Source organism: Glycine soja, chromosome 3 (genome assembly GCF_004193775.1).
Source record: "Glycine soja cultivar W05 chromosome 3, ASM419377v2, whole genome shotgun sequence".
In the NCBI taxonomy this organism is placed as follows: domain Eukaryota; kingdom Viridiplantae; phylum Streptophyta; class Magnoliopsida; order Fabales; family Fabaceae; genus Glycine; species Glycine soja.
The window spans coordinates 8,746,325-8,770,610 of record NC_041004.1 but is presented as its reverse complement, the minus strand read 5'-3'; the positions used below and the strand labels follow the sequence as shown (position 1 = coordinate 8,770,610).

At 34.3% G+C, this 24,286-nt stretch overlaps 3 protein-coding genes, 2 long non-coding RNA genes and 1 pseudogene across 5 annotated transcripts; 2 read left to right on the top strand and 4 right to left on the bottom strand.

The window, feature by feature from the left end:
• The first annotated feature begins 2,853 nt into the window (after nt 1–2,853).
• On the top strand, nt 2,854–3,696 carry LOC114405405 (WAT1-related protein At1g44800-like). Its single transcript, XM_028367961.1, has 2 exons — nt 2,854–2,999; nt 3,441–3,696. The coding sequence occupies exons 1-2, from the start codon at nt 2,869–2,871 to the stop codon at nt 3,679–3,681; spliced, it is 372 nt and encodes a 123-aa protein (XP_028223762.1). The 5' UTR covers nt 2,854–2,868; the 3' UTR covers nt 3,682–3,696.
• Nucleotides 3,697–3,839: 143 nt separating this feature from the next.
• On the bottom strand, nt 3,840–5,142 carry LOC114405406. The gene is made up of 3 exons (XR_003665198.1): nt 4,929–5,142; nt 4,610–4,824; nt 3,840–4,445 (listed from the first exon to the last, which is right to left on the bottom strand). It is a non-coding gene; the product is annotated as an uncharacterized LOC114405406 (long non-coding RNA).
• A 3,367-nt stretch (nt 5,143–8,509) lies between these two features.
• LOC114405403 lies at nt 8,510–10,069 on the bottom strand (annotated as a pseudogene).
• Nucleotides 10,070–11,831: 1,762 nt separating this feature from the next.
• Nucleotides 11,832–17,964, bottom strand: LOC114406135. The gene is made up of 13 exons (XM_028368722.1): nt 17,952–17,964; nt 17,691–17,820; nt 17,482–17,602; nt 17,237–17,401; nt 17,087–17,155; nt 15,082–15,187; nt 14,698–14,967; nt 14,489–14,568; nt 14,288–14,393; nt 13,910–14,179; nt 13,670–13,780; nt 13,473–13,562; nt 11,832–12,863 (listed from the first exon to the last, which is right to left on the bottom strand). Exons 3-11 carry the CDS (start codon nt 17,581–17,583, stop codon nt 13,740–13,742), a joined length of 1,209 nt encoding a protein of 402 aa, XP_028224523.1. The 5' UTR covers nt 17,584–17,602; nt 17,691–17,820; nt 17,952–17,964; the 3' UTR covers nt 11,832–12,863; nt 13,473–13,562; nt 13,670–13,739.
• A 1,085-nt stretch (nt 17,965–19,049) lies between these two features.
• On the bottom strand, nt 19,050–21,132 carry LOC114406136. The gene is made up of 3 exons (XR_003665383.1): nt 19,867–21,132; nt 19,623–19,690; nt 19,050–19,420 (listed from the first exon to the last, which is right to left on the bottom strand). It is a non-coding gene; the product is annotated as an uncharacterized LOC114406136 (long non-coding RNA).
• A 512-nt stretch (nt 21,133–21,644) lies between these two features.
• On the top strand, nt 21,645–22,825 carry LOC114406134. Its single transcript, XM_028368721.1, has 2 exons — nt 21,645–22,144; nt 22,254–22,825. The coding sequence occupies exons 1-2, from the start codon at nt 21,897–21,899 to the stop codon at nt 22,507–22,509; spliced, it is 504 nt and encodes a 167-aa protein (XP_028224522.1). The 5' UTR covers nt 21,645–21,896; the 3' UTR covers nt 22,510–22,825.
• Nucleotides 22,826–24,286: the final 1,461 nt, after the last annotated feature.

The window sequence follows — 24,286 nt, the reverse complement described above, 5'->3', positions numbered from 1 at the left end:
AAAGTAATTTATCAGAGAATTTAAATTTCTTTAATGTAAAATTCATTATTTGGATTTTTTTATGAAGAATTTAAATTTTTTGAATTTTAAAACAGAATTTTAAGCAACTAAAAATGTGGAATTTCAATTTCCTTCTAAAAGATGAGAAATTGAAATTCTATTCTTGATAGAAGAATCTTATAAAATGTTCGCATATTTCTTTTATAATCTTTATCTTCTCTTTTACATGAAAGTTCCTGAAAATGTCGCGTCTTGCGTGCCAAGTTCCAAAAGGCTTCTTTTTGTAGGCACATAGCTTCGATCACGAAGGATTGCTTGATCACTGGCCGCCATGTTCTCGATGAGCTCCATTGCTTCCTCCGGAGTCTTCAACTTGATTTTTCCCCCTGCGGACGCGTCTAGTAGCTGTTTCGAGTGGGGCCGCAAGCCATCGATGAATATATTCAGTTGTACCGGCTCGCTATATCCGTGTGTCGGTGTCTTTCGTAACAACCCGTGAAAACGGTCTAGTGCTTCGCTGAGAGACTCATCCGGAAATTGGTGGAAGGAGGAAATCTCCATTTTCCCTTCGGCGGTCTTCGACTCTGGGAAGTATTTCTTTAAAAACTTTTCCACCACTTCTTCCCAGGTTCTTAAGCTGTTGCCTTTGAAGGAGTGCAACCATCGTTTTGCCTCTCCTGCTAGAGAAAAAGAGAAGAGGTTAAGGCGTACCGCATCTTCTGGGACTCCAGCGATCTTTACGGTGTTGCATATTTCAATGTATGAGGCAAGGTGAGCATAAGGATCTTCGCTTGGAAGACCATGGAAGAGATTCCCTTGAATCAGCTGGATAAGGGAATGCGGGTAGGAGATATTTGCGGCTTGCACCTCCGGTCTTGCAATACTTGTGAAGAACTGAGGAGTGGCGGTGTTGGAGAAGTCTTCTAGGGTGACTCTTCGTGCCTGTTCCCCGTCCATTTCAGCGTGATGTGGAGAGAGAGGAGGTGATGTGTGACTGCTTCCTTCGGTGTCCTGTTCCCTTCTTCTTCTTGCAGCGTTGTTACGCCGACAAGTGGCTTCGATTTCCAAGTTGATAGGGACCACGTCTCCAGATGCAGTCCTAAGTCGCATAAAAACAAGAAGGCACTACCCGTGCAATTATAGAGGAAAGAAAGAAAGAATAGAAGTAAAGAGAAAATACTGATAAAGTAAGCCAAGAAAAGAAGAGTCGGGCTTACAAACTGATACAGTATTAAGTGCGAAAACAAAATCCCCGGCAACGGCGCCAAAAACTTGTTAAGACTTTGGCAAGTGCACCAAATCGTGACAAGTAGTAAAGCTCAGAAGTCCGAGTATCGTGTCCACAGGGATTTTATTGCACTTTTTCAATACCTCTCAATTTGTAAGTGGGAGTAAAGTAGTAAAGTAGAAATGAAAGTAGGAATAGTAGAGAGTGTTATGACTAAAACAAATAAGTAAAAGGGAAAACAATTGATAGAAATGCCAAGACCAGACAAACCCAATTGGCCTACGATGCATGTAAGTATGATATTCATTACCAATGAAATGGTGTTAGTTCTACCCACATCTGTTGACTACTTGCCCCTGATGCCTCACGTTGGCAAGCCTATTTTAATTACCTATCTCCCAAATACCTTTGCGAAGATTCAATAATTAAAATGTGTTAAGATTAAATTCTAGATGTTGCTTAAATGCATGGGCAGTGAGTTATCATTCTATGCCTAGCAATGCCAACCCAATGATTCTTTTCTTTAAATGTTCTATTAGGTGTTACCCTTTCCCAAGCGTATAACCCCTAAAACTGATGCATGCATTGAATCTTAAATATTATTGAGAATTACCCTCTCCCGAGCGATTAAAACCCAAAAAGAGATCTAAGAATGAATGCAAGAATAAAAGAAAAGAAATAGAACAGAAAAACCTGGAATAAATTCCTTTGCATTGATAACTCTTGAAGCTCAGTGTACATCGTTGGCTTTTTAGGCCTGCCAGGCCCTAGCTAGGGGTTTAGCCACTCATGGCCATTGAGGGCTTACAACTGGGGATGAAAGAAAGAAAGGCTAACAAAACAAAACAAAGAATATAAAGAGGGAAGAAAACTCAGGCTTGAAGTACTGAGAGTGATGCTCTGAGATGGGATGCAATTTCCTTGGGACTGCCTCTCTATTTATAGTGGCTGAAGTGGGCTTACGGGCCTTCGTAGTCGCGCTCAGCGCCACACCTCGCGCTTAGCGCATTCAGATCGCGCGCTGGGCGCCCCATGCACGCTGGGCCTGTGCTTCTGTTGGATCGGGCGCTGGGCGCCTGTGCGTCTGTTGGATCGGGCGCTGGGCGCCTGGCTGGGCTTAGCGCGCGCAACGGTTTCCGCCACGCTCAGCGCCTCCAGTTAGTTGCTCGCTTAGCGCCTGATGCGCGCTGAGCGCCCCTATTGGATTGGGCCTGCTTCAGAATTTCTTCTTTTTTTCTTCCTTTCTGTGCCACTTTTGCTAAATGCAACCTTATTTTTTGTATCTGCAACCAAAAATTCAATTTAAATTAATTTTCTCACTTTTAATTACAAATAACTGCTAAATAATTAATTTTAAGCCAAAATTTGACTATTTAACTCCTATAAATTCACAATTATTTAGCAGTTATCAGAGGATGAAGAAAGTTTTATGTTTATTCAATTAAATTATCCTCAAATAATTTAAATCAAACCCTCTACAGTTATAATGTCTCTTTTAACCTATAGATAAAGGTTTCCCCGAGTCTTTTTAAAATCATTTTGGTTACAGTTACATTTTATATATCCTATAAATTGTATAAAAAAAAAGTTAGAGATGAAATTTTTCTTGTGGTTTTGTATAATTAATAAGTTTGTTGGTGATGAAATGGAACAGGCCAGTGCTAGATCAGAACTTGTACAACATGGGGATGAAAATGACCTCAACAACGTTTGCATCCACCACTGTTAATGTCCTCCCGGCCATTACTTTTGTAATGGCACTCATTTTCAGGTAAAAGATGATTCAATCACTGTTCACCATTATATTAATGCAAAGTTTGCGTGCTTACGCAAAGAAATAAGGCTAGTTCCTAGCTAGTGGCATGGCATTCCAAAGAATAATAATAGGATCAAATCAAAACACTATAGAAGCCACCCTGCATGCATGACATGGGGCCGCTACTTGACAAATGATGTCACAAACTATTTTGTTCCATATCATATCCACACTCTTTGCAATATTCATTCTTAAAATATATTAAAGCTAATTGATTAACTGATTCCATGTAGTCCAATGCTATCGCGTGTGCAAGTTGGATTAAACAACCTTTTTTTTTTGTCAAGACATGTGCATATCAAATAAGATTCTCCCGATTTTCTTAGTTATTCATTGTTCAAGATTTATTCTAGTGAATCTAATGAGATGGAAATGATTCTACCAACGTACGTGCAGGCTAGAGAAGGTGAACTTGAGAAAATTTCACAGTGTAGCCAAGGTCATTGGAACCGTCATAACAGTTTCAGGAGCTATGGTTATGACTCTGTACAAAGGCCCTGCCTTCCAAATCATAAAGGGTGGAGGAGCCATGAGCCACCATAGCAACTCTAGCAGTACCAGTACCACCGAACCCTCTGACCAGCACTGGATAGTTGGAACTGTTTATCTCCTATTTCTTCATTTTTTTCCAATCTAGAAAATCTCAAATCAATAGCCTGCCCTGAACAAAATCCCTTATCTAACTTCATGGCCTGGCATGGGATTAACACCACAAACATACCAATAACCTTACAAATAGGAAGAACAACAATATAGATCTAATTTTAAATTTGATTAGCTGTCAATGTAACAGATTTTCACTGTAAGGAAACCACAGTACGCTGCATAATTGTCGTAACTAATAAATACTTTACACTGCTTGCTAAAGCATTTAATTGTTTTTCAAACAGGTGGCATCATATAATTCACTGATTGTGTAAAATCTCTTGCACTATAGATGGATCAAAGTCAAATCCTACAGTTTAACCATAAAGAACATTCCAATAATCATTAAGTAGTAAGAGTGTCCATGTCCTTGTAAGAAGACAAAAGATAATAAACTAATGCATGCACAGATGCACATTGGCCAACTTGCACAGAAATGAGGCATGAAACGAAAGCTGAAAAACACAATAACCTGAATATAAAGAACATTCTCAGAAGGGTGAGCATTGATGAGAAAATCAGTGATCCACTTGAGCGAATCCTGAGCGGCGTCTAACTGGCCAACGTGATCCATTTGATCTCCATATTCCAGAATGGACCAAGACAGCACTGTGGCCATAAAAGCCATCGGAAAACCAAACTTCATGTTATCCCTAGCATCATACATCCCTTTTGATAGATCCAACTTCGCTTGGCTCCCATCCTTAAGAGCCGAATTCCCTCTCCAAGATATTTTACTGTCAACTAACCTCCCAGCTGAATGACATTAATCAATTAACCATTAAAGCATTAGCATACCATATTTCAGGGGAAATAAAATAAATGCCTTGATAAATATGTATTGAGCCACATTGTGAAATATTGAAATGAAAAGAACGGGGAAAAGGACGTAAAAGAAGAGAAGGTTAAAGAATGAATACATTTCTAAACATCGAAGAATTGCATTGCGGTTTTGAGTGCACTGCAGTATTTTTGGTCAACGGCGCCAGGGGGACCGAGAACTGGAGCAGGCTTATCGGAACCGGAGTGACTAAATTTCTTCTTAACGGTAAAAACAATGGCAGCGACTGGCCTCCATTAGGAGCTTGTAATAGGCCTCTTCAATAAAGCACCATCCTTGATTTCCACCATACACCTGAAGAAGCCCCCACACCACATGTTAAAAAGTAAACCAAAATTATGAAAACAAAATATTTAGCACTTGTTTTGCTTTAACTATTCGGAGAAGAGAAAACCAACATCGAGAAGCTCATTAACCGTTCGTAGAATCAGTTGTGTCCTAAATCCAAGTGGACGCATTGCGTCCAGGGCAGCATCCATGCACGTGATACCCTGCATCTTTTCTGCAGACAAAATAAAACACCATTAAGGAAGGGAAAAATGTTAGAAAACTCACAAACACGTTAAAACAAAACAAAAACAAAAACTTGGCAAACATAGTACGATAAAAATGCAAAAATATTCACAAACTAGTGGAGAGCCCGTGCGATGCACGGGTCGGTATTTTACTATAAGTGACATAAATACTATTTGTCAGAGTGTTGTTTGTATCATTAGACTGTAAGTGAATAAATAATATTTGTCAGGGTGCTGTTTGTATAATTTTACTATAAGTGACATAAATATTATTTGTCAGCATGATGTTTGTATATAATAACATAAAGATAATTTGTATGAAGAGTTGATTGTGTTGAAAATATTTTAAAATTGATTTAAATTATATAAAAGAAACATAGGAAATAAATTAAAAAATATTTTGTTTTTCTGGAAAAACAATATTTTAGATGTATTTAATTGTGAAGAGGGACTAAATTTTTAAAATAATTTTGTAGTGTTTGTTTTAAAAAATGTTTAGTGGGCATATGAAAGTAATATTTTGATTATAAAAGATAATTTAGACTTATAAAAAAAACTATGTTTTAGTCTTTGTTTTAAAAAATGTTTCAGTCTATACAAATAATTTGTTGTTATGTTAAATAATTTTGTTATCTCTATAAATAATAGTATTTAATTCTGATCCTAAATAAATTTTAATTTAATTCAGAAAAAAAAATCTAATCATGTATAAAAAATAATGTTTTAGAACAATTTTAGTTATGTGTTACAGGTGGTGGCAGTATTGAGCTATCCGGTTTTTCGTATAAAGCTGAAAACGGACCACATACAAATGTGCAAAAAAAAACATAATAGAAAGAGTAGTGTATATGAAAACGAAATCAGACAAAGCTGACACATGTTTTCAGTGCTTCAGTGCAAAGGAAACCGAAAAAGGTAAAGAGACAACGAATGGCAGCAGCATACAAATAGAAGGTTTAATCCTGCGGCTACACTTTTGATCAAAACAGTTTTACTAATTGCAACCATTTTTTTGAAACAGAAATTCCAACCATTATATTATTATGGAATAATATAATTTAAACTTAAATGATCATTTTATTTCATCATTTAATCTAATTTAGAAGCCAATATTGACCTATCGCTTTTTTCGTATAAATACCAACAAAAGGTATGTGCTTCAACGTAATTTGGAAGACAAAGGTCGCAAAATCAATATAAATATCAAAAGACAAACAGAGCGCTGAGAAAAATTAAGAGAACGTAAATATTGTTAATATTAAGATAGGAATCGTGCAGTTATAGTGAAGAAATTGTCTGGTAGTAGCAGGAAACAAAAACCACAAAATATTAAACTTTTTAAAAAATAAAGATGAATATAAAAGAACTTATTCGTCAAAGTCAAGGTCGATGTTGCTGTTGTCCCATTCGATGGTTTTCCTGATGAGCAGTTCCCATGCATGCTCATGAAAACGGTAGTAAAAAGCTACCTCATCTCCGGGTCTTAAATTTTTTTCATGAATCAGGTTGAACCATGGTTCTGTAATAGCTGGCATGTCATTGTGGATGCTGAGTGGCCATTTGGTGGATTTTGGAAGTCCGTGGTGGATGGTAATACTTTTTTTTGAGCCATAGACAAATTTGGAAGCTGCTGCAGGAAGTGTCTGTATCATCAAAACAAAGGATGATTAAACAAATTGATGAGGAAACGACAAACTATGATAGATTGAAAAAAGTGTAGTATAACGCACCAAAGGCAGGTTCTACTATAGTATATCAGCTGTGAAAATGTATCTTCTTCTATATATGATGGGCTTTAGGCTGGAGTGGTGGTGTGTAGGTCCGTCAATATAAACGGTGAAAGTGGTATTTTTGTCACCAGCAACCAAACGTAGAATGATGCTTTCGTTGAGGTTGTGTGCCTTTCTAAAATCATTCAAGCCGTCAGCAAAAAAGCAATTAGTACCATGTGTTCTTACCCGAATGAAATGTATCTCGCCATCGCAGTGGAATAAAACATATTTGGGGTAGTTCCGGAGCCATTGTCTGTGATAAGAGAAAGGAACTTGGAGAAGGTTCTGTAGGCAAAGAAAGTAAGGTGAGGCAGTTGAAAAAAAATGGAAATGCAGTTAAGTAGAAAACGATTTTTTATGTGAAATGTTACCTTCTGAACTTTGAAGGGTGCGGTGAATCTTATGTTGTCCATTGCATTGCATGGGAACTATACGAATAATGTGAAAATATTAAGTAACCAAAGGAATAGAGGAAACTGATATAAGAAAGATGAAAATGAGAAGAAGAGGAAATAAATTACAATAGTGGAGCGTGATGCGGAAGTGGCCATAAGGATGCAAAGAAGATGAATAGGGAGTCTAGTTTGGTTTGGCAGGATGCGAAGAAGATGAATAGGAAGTGTAGTATAGATAGATATATGTGTATAGAAGTGTTGTAAGTGGCAGTGGTGTTATATCGATATAATGACTGATTTAATTAACAAATTAAATGGTGACTCTTTGTTGTTGAAAGATGCAAAAAAGAGTTGTGAAGAGTCACAACCCTATACAACACTGACGTCTCCCGATAATGATTACATTTGATGTAGTATAGGGAGATACAACTGCACTAATTGTCTTAGTGCATTTATTACGATGGTGCCTTAGTGGTGTAAGTTTTATGTGGGATGGGAAAGCAGTTTTTTTTTTAGACAAAGTGGAAGTTCAGAAGGCAATCTAATAGCAGAGTAAGCAGGATATTAAGCGTGTAGGAAGTATCTACGTATCGGGAAAAGTAAGGGTTGAGCAGCAATTGTGCAGTGTATTTATTAGGAATACGGATTCGTTGGTGTAATTTTAATTTGGCAGTGAATATAAGTTGAATTTATTTGTAGACTAAGTGGAAGTTCAAAAGGTAATGGTATAGGATGGAAGCACGAATACAAACTGTGGATGGTTGGTCCAGGACCCTAGGGACTTTGAAAACATTTTCATTAAATTAAATCATATCATATCATTCATATTAAATATTAAAGGATTGAAGTTGGACTTATTTGTAGACTAAGTGGAAGTGTAAAAACCAATCGTATAGGAGTGTAAGCACGAATACAAAATATGCAGGGGTGGTCCAGGTAGTTGGAAAACATTTTCGTTAAATCACATTAAATAAAAAAGGATTTCAATTTAATCAACCATAATATGGATTTATACGTGTATTTCGTAAATAATTGTATGATTTGCAGTTATATAAATAAATTACCATGAAATAAACAATTTGATATTGACCATGTAATATAAATTTTCAGATAATATTTGTAGAATTAAATATATTTGTTGAAGTTGCATTGAATTCCCCGAAGTCAGTATAACAATTTTGGAATGCAACAACATACATAGTACATGTGTTATATGTCAGACTGAATAAAACAAACAAACAGAAAGGTGTAATTGATGCGACATCATAATTGTATTGTATGATGGAAGGATACTTGTTTATAAATTGGCAAAGACTTCATTGTAAACAACATTAGTGGTAATATTTTTTGGATTACCGTCATTGTCATGAATGAGAATATGAAGTTCATCTTTGCTTTTAACCCTTGAGAGTGCAACATATAGTTGGCCATGACTAAAAACTGGGTGTGGCAAATACAATCCTATGTGGTGTAATGATTGTCCCTGAGATTTGTTTATAGTCATAGCATAAGAAACTATGAATGGAAACTGTCTCCTTATAAGTTTGAATGGCCATGGAGATTCAGAAGGAGACATATTTATTCTGGGTATGTATGTCCTATTTCCTGAATTAGGCCCAGTAATTACTTCAGCCCCAATCACATTAGATCCGAGTTTGGTGATAATGAGCCTAGTTCCATTGCACAGGCCATCAGTCTGGTCGAGATTTCGTATTAGCATGATTGGAGTTCCAACCTTGAGTTTTAATTTATGATTAGGTATACCTGATGTTTGCAATGAATACAGAAATTCAGGTGGCAATAATGCGAAAGCAGGATTGAGCAATTCATCTGATTTATCAATATTATCTGCGCTACAATGCTCTTTTTCGTTATTGGGTATAAGTGATAGGACATAATCATTTATTTTGTCAACAATTTCTTTTTTAGAGGCAAGAACAACTCTTTTTTGCAAGTAATCTGTGTCACTGTAGTTATCTATCAAGCTGGGATAGGTGGCTTCAACAATAGCATGAATAGGATCATCATAATTTTTTTATAAGAAACTCATCTGGAATAGTGATTTCTGAAAATCCGTCATTATATTATCCAATTTTTCCCATCTCCTATGTCAAGTAGCCAAAGTGAAAATTGTTTGAGTTCTTCATTGTTGGGCTGTTGGAGAGCATTTGATAGCAATCTCATGTTTTTTGTAAGTTTAAGAATTTGGCAATGGTCCCAAATGTATGATGCATTTATAGTTGCATGGATGATGTCTGAGCGATTACCTTTTGGAACAATTGGCAAGATCTGTCGGAAATCTCCACCAAAAACGATAATTTTCCCTCCAAAAGGCAGATTGTTTTGCATGATGTCTTTAAGACTTTTATCTAGTGCCTCAAATGAAAATTTGTGACACATTGGTGCTTCATCCCAGACTATTAGTTTTGTAACCTTTAATAATTCAGCTAACTCACTGCCTTGATGAATATTGCATGTTGAATTTTCTGTTGCAGGGACTGGTATAGCAAATTTGGAATGTGCGGTCTGACCACCAGGCAATAGTAATGAAGCAATTCCACCAAAAGGAAGATTGTTTTGCATGATGTCTTTAAGACTTTTATCTAGTGCCTCAAATGCAAATTTGTGACACATTGGTGCTTCATCCCAAACTATTAGTTTTGTAACCTTTAATAATTCAGCTAACTCACTGCCTTGATGAATATTGCATGTTGAATTTTTTGTTGCAGGGACTGGTATAGCAAATTTGGAATGTGCGGTCCGACCACCAGGCAATAGTAATGAAGCAATTCCACTTGAAGCAACTGTACAAACAATTCCACCATTGGAGCGTATACCAGATGATAAGGTTGTCCAAACAAATGTTTTGCCAGTTCCACCATATCCATAGAGAAAGTAAACTGCAGCTGATTGAGTGTTAACCACAGACATAATGGTATCGACAATAGTTTTTTGCTCATCTGTAATTATATATTCACATATTAACAAATAGTAATATATACTATTGTGATTAAGGAGTTGCTATATCAAATGTGTCATAATTTGTGAATAACTGTGAGCAATTGGTATGGCGTGTTATATTGTTCTGCTAGCATTTGTTTGTCATATGCCATTTCATTATGGATCAGATTATTATGATGTTTGTTTCATGCATATCCTATTGGGTATGGCATGGATGAAAAATCTCGCAAGCTCCTTATGTTGGCTTGTAGCATATTCTCAATCTCAATTAAGCATAAATGAATTATTTCCTTTTCAGTAAGGCGAATACCTGTGATTAGTAAAATAATAAACATAATGATTATGAGTAAACAATATTTATTTAGAATATATAAAATCACCTTGTTTTCTATGATTGAATATGATATCATCTGCCATCCATTGCCATGTCTGTTGCCAAACATATTCTGGTTTGTCCATGGTGTTCATAAATAAAAGCTTGACAAATAATTTTCTTAGGTAGTGTGCAGTACCCCAATTATTAGCTTCCCGTAAAGCACTAATAAATTCTTGATCATTACCTAGAAAGAATTTTGCAAAACATGGTTCCCTAAATGTAGGATATACCAGACCATTGACTGTTCTGATGTCATTGTAAGACTGTGCACCTTTGGCAGTGGATAGCATCACTCTAAGGTAAAACAGTTCACCAGCTGAAGGTGGGACCCATATGAGTCTGCCTATTGTATTCCCTTGTTTTCTTGGTTGCCAGCATCTTTTGCGGGCGACATAAACAAATCTTGAGATATATTGATGATATGTAAGATCCCGTCCATAAGAACATATTTTGTTAGAATGCATCCAGGCTGTGAACATGGATTCTTTGATTGTGTTTTTTGATAGGACTTCACCTATTTGTTGATCATCTGTCCAGTAAACATGTTGTTGATTTTCAAGGTGGAAATATAGCCGCTCCACTGCCGGGGAACGCACATGCATTGGGAATGCAAAAATTTTCCAACATGCTTCTGGGGGAGATACATATCTAATGATTCAAGCAGCACACATATATTGTTGAAGATAGAATCAAATATTGGTAAGTTTGAGTTAAACATATCACATCAAATAAATTAATTTATGTTAAATGATTTTGTTAATTGAATCAGGTGAGAATAGAAGGATACCTGCAATCGAGATATTGCTTAATTTCATCTTGATTTCCAAGAAAAGCTGTGATACGGTCAGAACCTTTGTTGATGTATTTGAACAAATATTTAATGGATGTACTTTGATTACACCATTCCATGTTTAAGTGTGTTTTATACTTTAATAAGAGTTGTGGATTGTATGGTACAACAAATATGTTATCTAGTTCAATTCCACTTTTCATTACTGTACGTCTATCATTTCTTCTCCTATAAACTGGGAATCCATCCTGGTCAACAATTGTTGCTCCATGGAATTTTTTTTGAAAACATCTAATGCACTTTCCATTGACCATACATGGTGATTTTTTATTTGCAAACCCACATGGTCCATGCATCATATGGTTGGACACAATTTCAAATAATTGTGCCTGGGTCTGTTTGTCAGGTATTTCTGCTGAAATCATTTGATCAATATCGTGTGGGTTTGGTAACTTGTTTGAAGGGTGCAGAAAAATTAAAATGTGGGCATGTGGCAATCCTCTTTTTTGTCACTCAATTGTATAAATATTTGTAATAAACTTGCATCAGTGATATTATAAACATCAATTTAGAAAGTAGGGAAAAAGTCATAGAATTTTTTATTACTTACATCCAATAATGTTGCCAAAGATATTGCCATGTTTTAAGTCATTCATTAATTGATTGAGTTTTATTTTGAAAACTCGTGTGATAATATCAGGGCAATTATTAGGGGTCAGATTGGATTGTGTGACCTTACGTTGTATTTCTGGCCATGTTGGATTACATGTCATTGTTAAGAATAAGTCAGGAAATCCAAGATGTCCACAAATTGCCATGCCATCAAAATACAGTTGCTCCATATATCTTTGACTACCAACAAAACTACTTGGTAGTATGATTCTCTTTCCTCTGTCCCTACCAAGTGTTTCAAAATGATCATTAGAGCCAGTTAAATTGATGTATTTGTCAACCCTGAGTTGTTGTTGATGTTTTTTGACATAGTTTAGTTTTTGAGACTCAATCATACAATATCCATCAACAATCCATTGCCGAAATAATCTTCTGGAATGAAGTATAGTCTGTGCTTCATTTGTTCTTGACTGTAGGCGGTAACAAAAATATTCGTGCAATGTGACTTGTTTCCTCTTTGCAGCATGTATATTGGCATGATCTTTGTGAGGTATATTTAGTCTGTAACCATCTTCTCCTTTTGGGTATAAAAGTGGATATTGCAAAGGCAAATATGCCGGATGAAGTTCATGTATTCTCTTCAGAAGTACGAATTGTTTTTCTATTATAATATCTCTTTTATCAGCTGAGTGTTCATCACCAACAATCAAGGCAGCAACTTCAGTGGTAGTTGGTAAGTTATACAACCTTCCGTCTGTTTGTCTTTGACTAATGAGTTTCATCTTCAGGTCTGGAGCTGCAGTAGAATGCAATTTGTCCCTTGCCATTCGAAACCTTTGAGCATAGTGATTGTGATGATCAAGCATGTCTTTGATTGCAATGATAATCTGTTCATCAAGCATATCATGCATCCTGTAAATAAAAAATTAGCCAGAACAGTATACACAGCTATTTGAATATGTAATTTTTTACATGTGTGACATAAGTATGAATACTAACGGGTTTTGTGAAAGTTTGTTGATGATCTCATTGTCTGTATCATAAATATATAGTTGTGCAAACTTAGGTGGGTTATTAGGCATAGGGAGGAGGCTTCCAATAAGATGATGTGTTTGTCCATGTATACGGAAAGTTGGAGGTCCTTTTCCAGTGTTATAGGATTTGTCAAATTTGATACCGGGAGATGTAAAGGCAAACATTAGATTATATATTTGTATGTACTGCTGGAAATTCTTAGCTTTAGGATCCTGGTTATTGAAAAGTAAGTGATTTAATGGATGGGGTGGTTCATGCAACAGAGGCAATTGTATTTTTCCATCAGAACAACATAATGAAAACCTTGGTTTGTTTGTTTGTTTGTCTTTATTTATCCTCTCATCATACCACATCATAGCCTTACAATGTGGGCATTCTCATACAGGATCTCTGATATCAATGTAAGTACCACCTATAAATAAGGGATGAATAATAATTAAATATATCAAACACATTTGAATATATTTTATAGTTGGAAGATCAAACCTGTATTTTGGTATACAGATGAGGCAGATAGAAAGGTCTGTTCATCATAATCATCAAGATCATCTATTGTTGGGTCATTTAATGAGTATTCTATGCATATTGATATGGTATAACACACATCAGCCGAAAATATTTGATTTATTTATTTGATCATCGAAGAAACAGAATATAAAAAAATATAAATGATGGATAAATACCTATATCAATGTTTTCCTGTGTCATATTTACATCATCATCAGTGGAATCTGAGTTGTCATCGCCGACAAATTAATCATCCTGTGTAGTGTTAATTGGTGTCTGATGTTCATCTGGATAATAAACAGCCAATTTGACATTCTATATATAAGTTGACTGTAGAACAAAATCTGAAAAGAATGTAATAGTAAATAAAATGTGTGCATGTAGATATTTGATAATAGCATAACAATAAAAATTACCTCTGTGAATGTCCAACTGTGTCATATTGGAATAAGTATTACTGGCTTGGCATGTGGATGTAGAAGCAGTTGTTATATCTTTTTGATTGTCATAAGATGACATCAAATTTCTCTGGATGGAAGAAACATTGATTGTATGTCTTTTTGAGCAATGTCTAGAATCATTCATAAATAAAGTTTTGTGTGATGGTGGTGTACATTGGAAGCTTGTAGCGGGGTTATTATTATCGTTAATGGTTGCACTACATTGTGAGTTAGACTGCAAGTTTTCTATAACAATAGTTTTTGTAAGTATAATATAATATTAATATGATATGAACAATAATAATGTATAAGTGTATTACAAATTACAAATTAGAAATCTGTATTAAGTACTACCATTAGTAGCTGAACGTTGTTTTTTCCGTTCTTGTAAAATACTTTGCCTACGCTTCCTTCTTTCAGCATATTTGTCCATGAGTAGTTTGATTTCTGCAACAACTGCCTTATAATTGCCAAACAACACCAAAATCAAACATTAAAATTGTGTTAAATAAGTTGCTAAATACTTATATTGATCTTTTCTTGTGTCATATTTACATCATTATCGGTGGAATGTGAGCTATCATGGGCGACAAATTGATTATGCTGTGTAGTGTTAGTTGCTCTCTCATGTTTATCTGCATAATAAACAGACAATTTGGCATTCTATATATAAGTTGACTGTAGAACAAACTTTGAAAAGGATGTAATAATAAATAAAATGTGTGCATGTAGATATTTGATAATAGCATAACAATAAAAATTACCTCTATGAATGTCTGACTGTGTCATATTGGAATAAGGATTACTACCTTGGCATGTGGATGTAGAAGCAGTTGTTCTATTTTTTTTATGCTCAAAAGATGACATCAAATTTCTCTGGATGCAAGAAACATTGACTGTATGTCTTTTTGAGTAACGTTCAGAATCATTTATAGATAAAGTCCCGTGTGATGGTGGTGTAGATTGGAAGCTTGTAGTAGGGTTATTATTATGGTTAATGGTTGGACTACATTGTGAGATACACTGTAAGTTGTCTATAACAATAGTTTTTGTAAGTATAATATAATATTAATGTGATGATATGAAGAATAATAATAATCTATAAATGAATTACAAATTACAAATTACAAATTTGTATTAAGTATTACCATTAGTAGCTGAACGTTGTCTTTTTCGTTCTTGTAAAATAGTTTTCCTACGCTTCCTTCGTTCAGCATATATGTCCATGAGTAGTTCGATTTCTGCAACAACTGGCTTATAATTGCCAAACAACAGGAAAATCAAATGTTGAAACTGAGTTAAATAAGTTGTTGTAGTAGGCTGACTTTAAAATGATACCAACATTATAGTTATTTGCATTTGCTTCAGCGAGTAAAGGGATATGTATTTGCAATAGAAAAAGCAGAACAACATAAAACAATAGAAAAATTTGTATTCGAACACGCATTAAATTTCATACTCAATGGTTTAGTGCAGTACGAATGATCTGCTGCTCTAAAATGTTAGGTTTGCAAATTCTCTGTTGTGTGAACATTTATGATCATCGTTTTTCTTATTGAAGTTGTAAACATGTAATTTTTTATGAGGGAGGAAACAAAATGTTGGAAAATAAATGGGGCATTGCCAGATGAATCGGAAGTAACAAAAGTTTTTTAACAATTGTTTTCATAGTATTAATATTGATATTGATATTGATATTGATTGATTGACATCAATGGGGAATTGACAAAGGTCGTCGAATGAGGGAAATAAGTTAGTAGAGTTGGTGAATCCAGCTAACCCATGAAGCTTAGTCAGTGTTGCTGGTAAACGTGTATTTATATGTGTTCCATTAAATGCATTGAGGCATTGAGCGTGGCATTCCAAAAAATAGCCGCCTATAAAACATAGAACAATCATACCATATATTTTTATAGCTGCACACATTAAATGCATTTGCAGATAATGAGGTCAGTAACAAAATAATAATAATTGTAAAGTATTCAAAAAATCAGTGTATTGAATATTGTATATATGAATAATAATGTATAAATAATAATAAATTATGGAAGTCTGGGATACATTAAGCATGGGTTAATTTTTTAAAAATAATAATATTATTATAATATAATTAGTACTATTTATTATAATTATTAAAGTAGTAATAATAATAATATTAATAGTAATACTAATACTAATTGAATTAAAATTTAAAATCATATATGAATATATAATAATACTAATTCCAGTGTAATATGCCAACATATTTGAAAGCAAAAAACAAACCCTGTTATATACTTGAAAAAGGAACGAAACACTGTTATAAGTGTTATCCCTTGCCTGTTATATATAATTTTATATAAAAACATAAATAAATACGAATATAAGAATAAATAAATTAAACCATTAAATGACATAAGTTAAATTTTTTTGTCTCATCTTTAAAATCTTAAAATTAATTGATTGTAAGAATTTAAAGTTGATTGCTCCTCATAGATGATTTAAAGCTAACTGATAAAATACAACAGCAGTTTATTGCATGAAACCAAGTATTTTGTTCGTCATACAGTCAAACTTGACTTAGTAACATGCAAATAAAGCAAACCCAATCGATTTATATGCTATCGTATCGCAATTTGAATACTTAATTGATATGGTTGTATGTTATTCATTTAATTAATAATTGTGATGGTATTCATGATAGTAAAGAGTATAAGACGGATGAATACCAATGAAAAGTTAAAGTTTAATCAAATATTATCATATATCATATATATTTGATATTCGATTGTTTATACATCATTTGCTATGAAATGATGGTGCACCACACAAAATATATTGTCATATCTACTCAGTAAGCAGATTCAATACGATCAAATTGATGTTAAACAAAACATAGAAGCTGAAGCCACAGGATTGTGAAAGTCCTAATTACTCAGCTTTGATATGTTTGTTAGTTGATAACTGATACTCTGCATGCTCATCAGAATCGAAATCAGAACTGATTTGCTGACAACTAATCCTTTTGGTTGGAATTAAACAGGTAGAGTTTCCAGGATCGTAATCAGAAGACTGTGACAACGATGATTGTGAACACATTTATCAATATATATATTAAGAACAATATCATAAGTAAATATTTGGCATGATGCAATATTGAAACAAAAGACCCACCGTGGGAACAAAAATTGGTGGTGAACTTTCTGGCTCAACAGTTATTCCTTTTCCCTTACTTGATTGTTCCTGCATGAAAAATATTAACACAGGAGAAACACCATTTATTGTTGTTGACCTTATACTGTGATAAACTTATTTAGTTATTACCTTCAACCCAAGGGTGGCTATCAATGATTGAATATGATGGAGTTCTTTACTCACATCCAACACAAATGATTGGCGTAATTGTGAACGGAACTTAAATCTGACAGCCCAAGTTTTCGACAGGATTTCATCAACACACGTTGGAAACACTTTAATATCATCCCCAACCTAGACAGGTGAAATAAATGGTATCAATGACAAATCACAGAATCATTATTTAATCTATGGTTCTATTGTGTAGAACATACCGCTATCAACTCATCTCGACATTCTTCAGCAATCTTACCAAACAGCTTGATACATGTTGCATTCCAGAGAAGGAAGTTTCCTTTGTCCCCATTATGCTCCATCCTAACATTTAATTTATACCTTGACATCCATAGAAATTTCAGAGAAATTTGCTAAAACAACAAAGCATGTAAATAAATAATCAGTACAAAAAATGATCATGGCTAACCGTGGAACTGTATCGATCACACTGGTACGGCAAGAATGGCAAGCTGAGCCACCTTTTGATGGATCTAATGTGGTTGTACAGTTAGGACAACTATCATAACTCCATGGAGCATCAATAATGATTTCGTCAACTGTTCCAACAGTTAAGCAGTAACAATCATGTAACATGGTGAATAATAGATGAGGAAACAAACATGTGGTAGAGCCCATATTAACGAAAGCATTGTTCAACTATTAAACTGTCTGAGATTGTTGATTTCACCTATACTGACCACCTGAGCATTCTACAGAAAATTTTCCACCACATTACTCTGGCTAGATTGGGACTGAGAACCATCTTTATCATTGATTATCCCACCAAAATAAAATGGGGCAGACAAACTGAATGGACAACAATATAAAAAATTAGAGTTCGACCATTAAAGCGTATAAAAAATGCAAAGGAACTAAAAAACATAAACGCTGCAGTATGCCAACACTGTTAAAATGTAAATTTAATGACAAACCTTTGACGAAATTCGTGTATCTCTGTAATATCAGCGTTGACATACAATTTAGATCCAAATTTGATATTCTGCACGCTTAGGGGATACTTGTCTGGAATGATATCCATCAATATCATCAACAACATACATATTTATCACCCAAAGTAAATCAATCTACATAATAAAGACTAACCAACACCAGACACACCTGTAGCATCCTTGATTTTACCTAGGGTCAACATAACAACCAATGGTTCCTGAAGCAGAAGGTTTTTGTCAATAGCATCATGTAGCTGAATAGCATAGTCCTCCCAAACAGTTATTAGAATGTCGCAGTTACTATGACCAAACAATCACAATCAGTATGTTAGTTGTTGTTAACCCATTCATCGTATCATATATCATCATATAAAATAATAAGGACAAACTGCAATCGTCTGATTTGGTTAGTGTGTGAACATATATATATATATATATATATATATATATATATATGTATTATATATGTGTGTGTGTGTGTGTGTGTGTGTGTGTGTGTGTGTGTGTATATGTAAAATTAGGAGATTTGAATACCTGTTATCCCTGAGCCTGACTGTCATCCTGTGAGGGGGATTAACTGTCTTAACATCGATTAGATCAGCAACCACACCAACAATATCTTGTCAAACATGGTCAGGCAAGACAAATGTTAGTCTGACACAAAGATGCATATAAAATTGTTGGTTAAACAAAAAACTAAACAAACTGACCCACTAAAGTATGGCGTTGTGCGAGGCCAAAGATTATATCAGTAAAAGGAGTTATGAGATAAATATTAGAAGGAATTTCTGGACAGTGGATTTCCTTGACAGATGTAGTTTTTAGGAAATAAACCAAATATGGAGCTGGGCTGACTCTGTATTCAGATTGGTTGTCAACAATCCTCAGATTCTGAATCAAATACGAAGAACCACACTGTAACTTGTCCCGTAATTCAGTGAAGAGTTCTTGCCAGAGAGTAGCTCCAATTTTTGAACCCTGAAACACTTAAACCATAAAATGAAGTGACATGACATACAATACAAATTAGTAATAACAACAATCAGAAAGAACACAACAATAACCGTTTGGTCCATCAACACCATCTCAATTGTTTGTTTACTATTTTGCTTTCGAGCTTGCCAAAGATCAGTGATACGCACAACTATTTTCCATGTTCCTTTTCTGGTGTGTAACTTAGATATCAGATTTTCTTTGCGAGACATCACTACAACACAGATAATAAAGACCATTGCAAATCACAAAAAGAGAGACTAATACAAAGAAAATAGGAATCACATTCAACAGGAACAAATAGTTGGGACAATACCAACATTGAAAACATTTTTGTCATTGCAAAAAACCCCGCCAAACAGAAATGCATAACTCAAAACGTGGTAAGAACAAAACAACAACAGACATTAGCAAACCTTTTTGGTTTTGCAAACAGTGGCAAACAGGAGCAATCCGGCAAAAGAAGTTGGACGAAAATAGAAACCTGCATATAAGAGAAGAAAATAGCAACACAGATCAGTAAAGCCCAACAAAAAGGTAAAGGGTAACAGGAAAAAAATGGACAAAAACAGAGGAAATAAAAAAAATCAAATACAAAAGTAATAAAAGATTTTAACACAGCAATGAAAACGGACAGAAACACAATAACCATACACAAACCTGGAAAAAGAAGAATCAAATGACAGCTTCACGATTGGATATAGAAGAAGTCAAACAGTACTAATCAAAATGAGAGTGACGATGAGACAAAGGTTACATTTGTTTTTAGTCCAAAAAAAAAATCAAAATGAGACAACATTTGTTTTCAGTCCAAAGCAATATACAACCAAATACAACGAAAGTAAATGACAATCAAAATGAGACAAAGCTCAAGTATGTTTTTTTTTCAGTACAAAGCAAATATACACAAAAAAAACCAACTACAAAGGCAAAGCTTTAAACATGAAGGAAAATGAAGAGTCCAAAACAATACACATAAAAAACAAACACAAAGGTAAATGTTTTTTAACACATGCATGCAAATGAACATAAAGGCCAAAACGAACACATGCATGCAAACGTGTAAAAAAAACAAAATAGAAACAGTTGTAGGCATCAAAACGAGCAGAAAGGCATAAACAATAGCAATGTAAATCAGAATCAGGCAAAGCTCATGCATGTTTTTAGCACTTCAGTCCAAAGGAAACCGAAAAAAGGTAAACTGACAATGAACACATAACCGAAAAAAATAAGCAAATGCAACACAAACCAAAAGTTTAGAAAGCAAGCGCAAATGAGAGAAATAGTGAACGGAGTGAGCACAGGAAATGCGAAAAGAAGAAATGGGAAAAAATGGAAAGCAGAAAAGGGAAGAAGCAAAAAGGGACAGGATGAACATAAACAAAGGGACAGGACACGTGGACTGAAGTGAGCAATCAACAAAGAAGCATAAAAAAGGGTTTTTTAATGGACAGGTGGCAACACACAGGCTGAAGAGCAAAGAAGCATAAAAGAGGGTTTATTATTGGACAGGTGGCAACACACGGGAATGAGGAAAGAAGAAGCATAAAACACGGCAATGAACAAAATGAGCAAAGAAGAAGCATAAAAGAAGGCCTATAACTGGACAGGTGTCAACAGGACAGAGAATAGACAGTGGACAGGTGTCAACAGGACAGAGAAAAAGGTAGTCAGGGCCTTGTTTGTATAAATAGATAGAAAGTTCAGTGAATGAGGAAGAAACTCAAGAGGGTAACAAAATAGGGGGGGGAGACTGCACGAAAGTGTGAAATGAAGGAATTAAAAGCTGTTTTAGTGCTTTAAGAAAAAGAAGACGTGTTGTTGTTTTGGAAAAAAAGCAAAACACGTGTTGCTATTGAAAAAAAAGCAAAACACGTATCCAAAATAGGTGAGCAAGTGGAGTTTGGAAAATCAGACACATGTAAGAAGCAGGAGAGTGGAAAATGAAAGGGCTAAAAGACCAAAAAATCAAAGAAATAAACAGCTGTCACAATCTTAGACAAGGATATTTTAGGAATTTTCAGAGGGTTCTCTTTTATAGATAATATATATATATATATATATATATATATATATATATATATATATTCACTATGATAATAATTAATCTAAGATATTTTTAGTAAACTGTTTCAAGATAGACGTCATCAACAGTCTAAGAGAAGAAATTAAGCTTATTGAAAAGCTAGTAAATATTTGGAAAATATCCATTTGCAACATGGTAGTATAAAAAAGTAACAACGATAATAAAATTAATTAAGGCGTACCCAACAAGCTTTCTCTTGCTTTGAAAAGTCATTAATCGTAATGAAAAATAACAATTAAACAATTAATAAAAGAGAAGTCAAGCTTATTGAAAAGCTAGTAAATACTTGGAAAAGCAACAGGGCCGGGTTCCAAATACTATAATTTCCATTCAATATTTACAATTCAGAAGGTCTTGGAATGTTTTTGTTTAATTATTTTCTTATTTTACATGAAACTTTCTTGGTAGATCTTTATTCCTTAATTTGGCTTTCTTCAACTTATTATGCCGATTTTCTCTCTCCTCTCTTTATATATTCTCAAATACACTCAGTCTCTGAAAAGAACTACCTAGTTCAAAAACGAAAACCAAGTAATCTCAACCTCCTTAGGGTCATCATCCCCGGCAAAGTTCCATCAGCTTTAGTGTGTCATCCCGGTCCGCTATGCCTAGAGATTCTTCTACGTATGGACACAGCTCGACTCGTCGTGATAGAAGAGCCGTGGTGAATGATAAAGCGCATAGCAGTTCATCCCGAACCTATAGCGAAAAAGTGAATTCGGTTTTAGCATCCACGGGAGGCTCCATCGTTCGGAGTGAAAAAGCGCATAGCAGTTCATCCCGAACCTTTAGCGAAGTAGTGGATTGGCTTTTAGAATCCACGGGAGGCTCCATCCTTCGGAGTGAAAAACCGTATGCATCCACTCCAACTAGTGTTTTGGTTTCATGTCTCGGACGTGGTTTTAGTTTTACACGCTTAACAATTTATAATTGGTTTAATTATCAATTTGGTTATCCGCAGGGTTTCACACAGACATACGGTGTCTTTGCTTTTGGCATCCCAAGTCTCCAACTCCACCTCAAACCGTTTAGCATCCACAGGAGGCATCTCTAGTTATAACTACGAAAGGAGAGTGAGTTCCGCAATTCGGAGTGAAATTGCGTATTCAATATCGCAATACGTCAGTAACCAACAGCTGTTGGATCTTATGATTAGGAGTGTAGAATCGCGTAACTATTCTCTGTATGCCACGAGGCCATCCCAACGTTATTACTAGCTACAAAAGGCCAACTTCGAGCATGGAGCAAAAAGTATATGAATAAAAAACAAGGAAACAATAAAAGAAGAAGCAAAACTTCTTCGTCCTCCATTGCCGCGTGTGAATGATGTGTTGATTTGTGTGGGTTTTTTTGTTTATTTTATTGTTTGTCCGTGATCAGTTTGGACTAGGTAATGCATCAAGTGCTTTCCATACTCGCCCATTGAGTTTATTAATTTGTGCTGATTGAAGAGGTGTTGATTCTTCATTCTTCAATCCTATCCACTTGTATTGTCGTATTTTTAATAAAATTTAAATTAATTTTCCTATTTCATCCTTTTAATTTTTAGATTTAATTACTATTTATAGGTTCAATTTGCTCTCTTTAGTTTTAAAAGGTCCATTCTTTATTTTTTTTAAGATAAGTTCAATTTGATTTTATTTTTCATCCATCACCTCTGAATATTTAAAAAAAAAGTGATCAAATTGAATTTATTTTGAAAAATATTGAACTAATTAAAAATTTTAAAAATAAGGGACTAAAATAAATCTAATATATAAAATAAGGGATCAAATTGAAGCTAAACAATAGAGGGCCAAAATAATAACCTAATTTTTAATGCTTCAACTCTTCTAATAGTCATTTAATATAGCACAACCATTCATTTGCTAACTTGCATTACAAGTTTTCATTTGAATGATTTCATCCCAATTTTAAAATAGTACAAGAAATGAATTAAGATATCATGTCACTTATGATGTTTCTTTCCAATTAATTTTGTCAAGAATAGAGTGTAATTGTCACCGCTTTGAATTCCAAATTTACATAAATAAAATAATCTTATCATCATTTGATTAGATGATGTCATTTAGGTATAAAAGATAAAGTTGTGGATCTGATTGAAATTTTCATTGTAATTTAACAACCATTTCTTATAGATGGCGTTGCCATTATGAAAAATAAGAGTGATGATATTTGACAAATTCTTGTATCTCTAGAAAGATCGATCATAAAGAGTATATTTATTAAGTTGATTTATTTATTACATATAACCAAATCTTTATTTATTATTCACATAATAACAAAATCTCCCATTAGTACATCATCAAGTTGATTTTCATGCCTGATGACGAAGTTTCTACACTATTTTTTATGTTTGTTGCAAACTTTGTTTTATTTTATTTGAATGCCGTTCATATTAGCCCAACCCAAGTGGTTTCAATTCTTATTATAGAAAACTTATCCTCTACGGTAATATAACTTAAATATCTCTCTTTTATTTATTAAGACTAAACTAAGGATCTTTTACGACAAGTCATTGGTCTAAATGATGATATCAGACTTAATCTTTTTAAGTAACATCTTAGTTGAATTCAAAGTTTGTAACCAGAAAAAATTTGATTAAAAAAAGATATTCCATTAAAAATGGTCATGAGTTAGATTTGTTTTACGAAACTTAATTATCATCAAAACTAATACATATTTTTAAAAAATAACATTCCTATGAGCTCGAAAACCAAGTCTTCCAAACTTTTTAGTGTATAGAAAAAAATAAGGATGCTTGGTTACGTATCCCCTTAATGTCCCTATAAAAATGAGTAAGCTCCAAGCCTCTCTTATAAACGAAACATATCCCTACAAGTGAGATATATAGTCTAGGTAGTAAGTAAGATGACGGGACCGGGATCCCATAAAAATAAGGGATTAAAATAAATCTAATATATAAAATAAGGGATCAAATTGAAGCTAAATAATAGAGGGCCAAAATAATAATCTAATGGGTCAAACTGGTTT

Bases quoted from the DNA above. Each gene is read 5' to 3' on its own strand.
- LOC114406134 (XM_028368721.1), top strand. From the start codon at position 21,897: ATGCCTAGAGATTCTTCTACGTATGGACACAGCTCGACTCGTCGTGAT. The intron at 22,145-22,253 runs GTATGCATCCAC...GGTTATCCGCAG, and splicing joins ATCCTTCGGAGTGAAAAACC to GGTTTCACACAGACATACGG.
- LOC114406135 (XM_028368722.1), bottom strand. From the start codon at position 17,583: ATGGAGCATAATGGGGACAAAGGAAACTTCCTTCTCTGGAATGCAACA. The intron at 17,402-17,481 runs GTATGTTCTACA...TCACCTGTCTAG, and splicing joins GTCGAGATGAGTTGATAGCG to GTTGGGGATGATATTAAAGT. The intron at 17,156-17,236 runs GTAATAACTAAA...TTTTTCATGCAG, and splicing joins TAGCCACCCTTGGGTTGAAG to GAACAATCAAGTAAGGGAAA.
- LOC114405405 (XM_028367961.1), top strand. From the start codon at position 2,869: ATGAAATGGAACAGGCCAGTGCTAGATCAGAACTTGTACAACATGGGG. The intron at 3,000-3,440 runs GTAAAAGATGAT...ACGTACGTGCAG, and splicing joins GTAATGGCACTCATTTTCAG to GCTAGAGAAGGTGAACTTGA.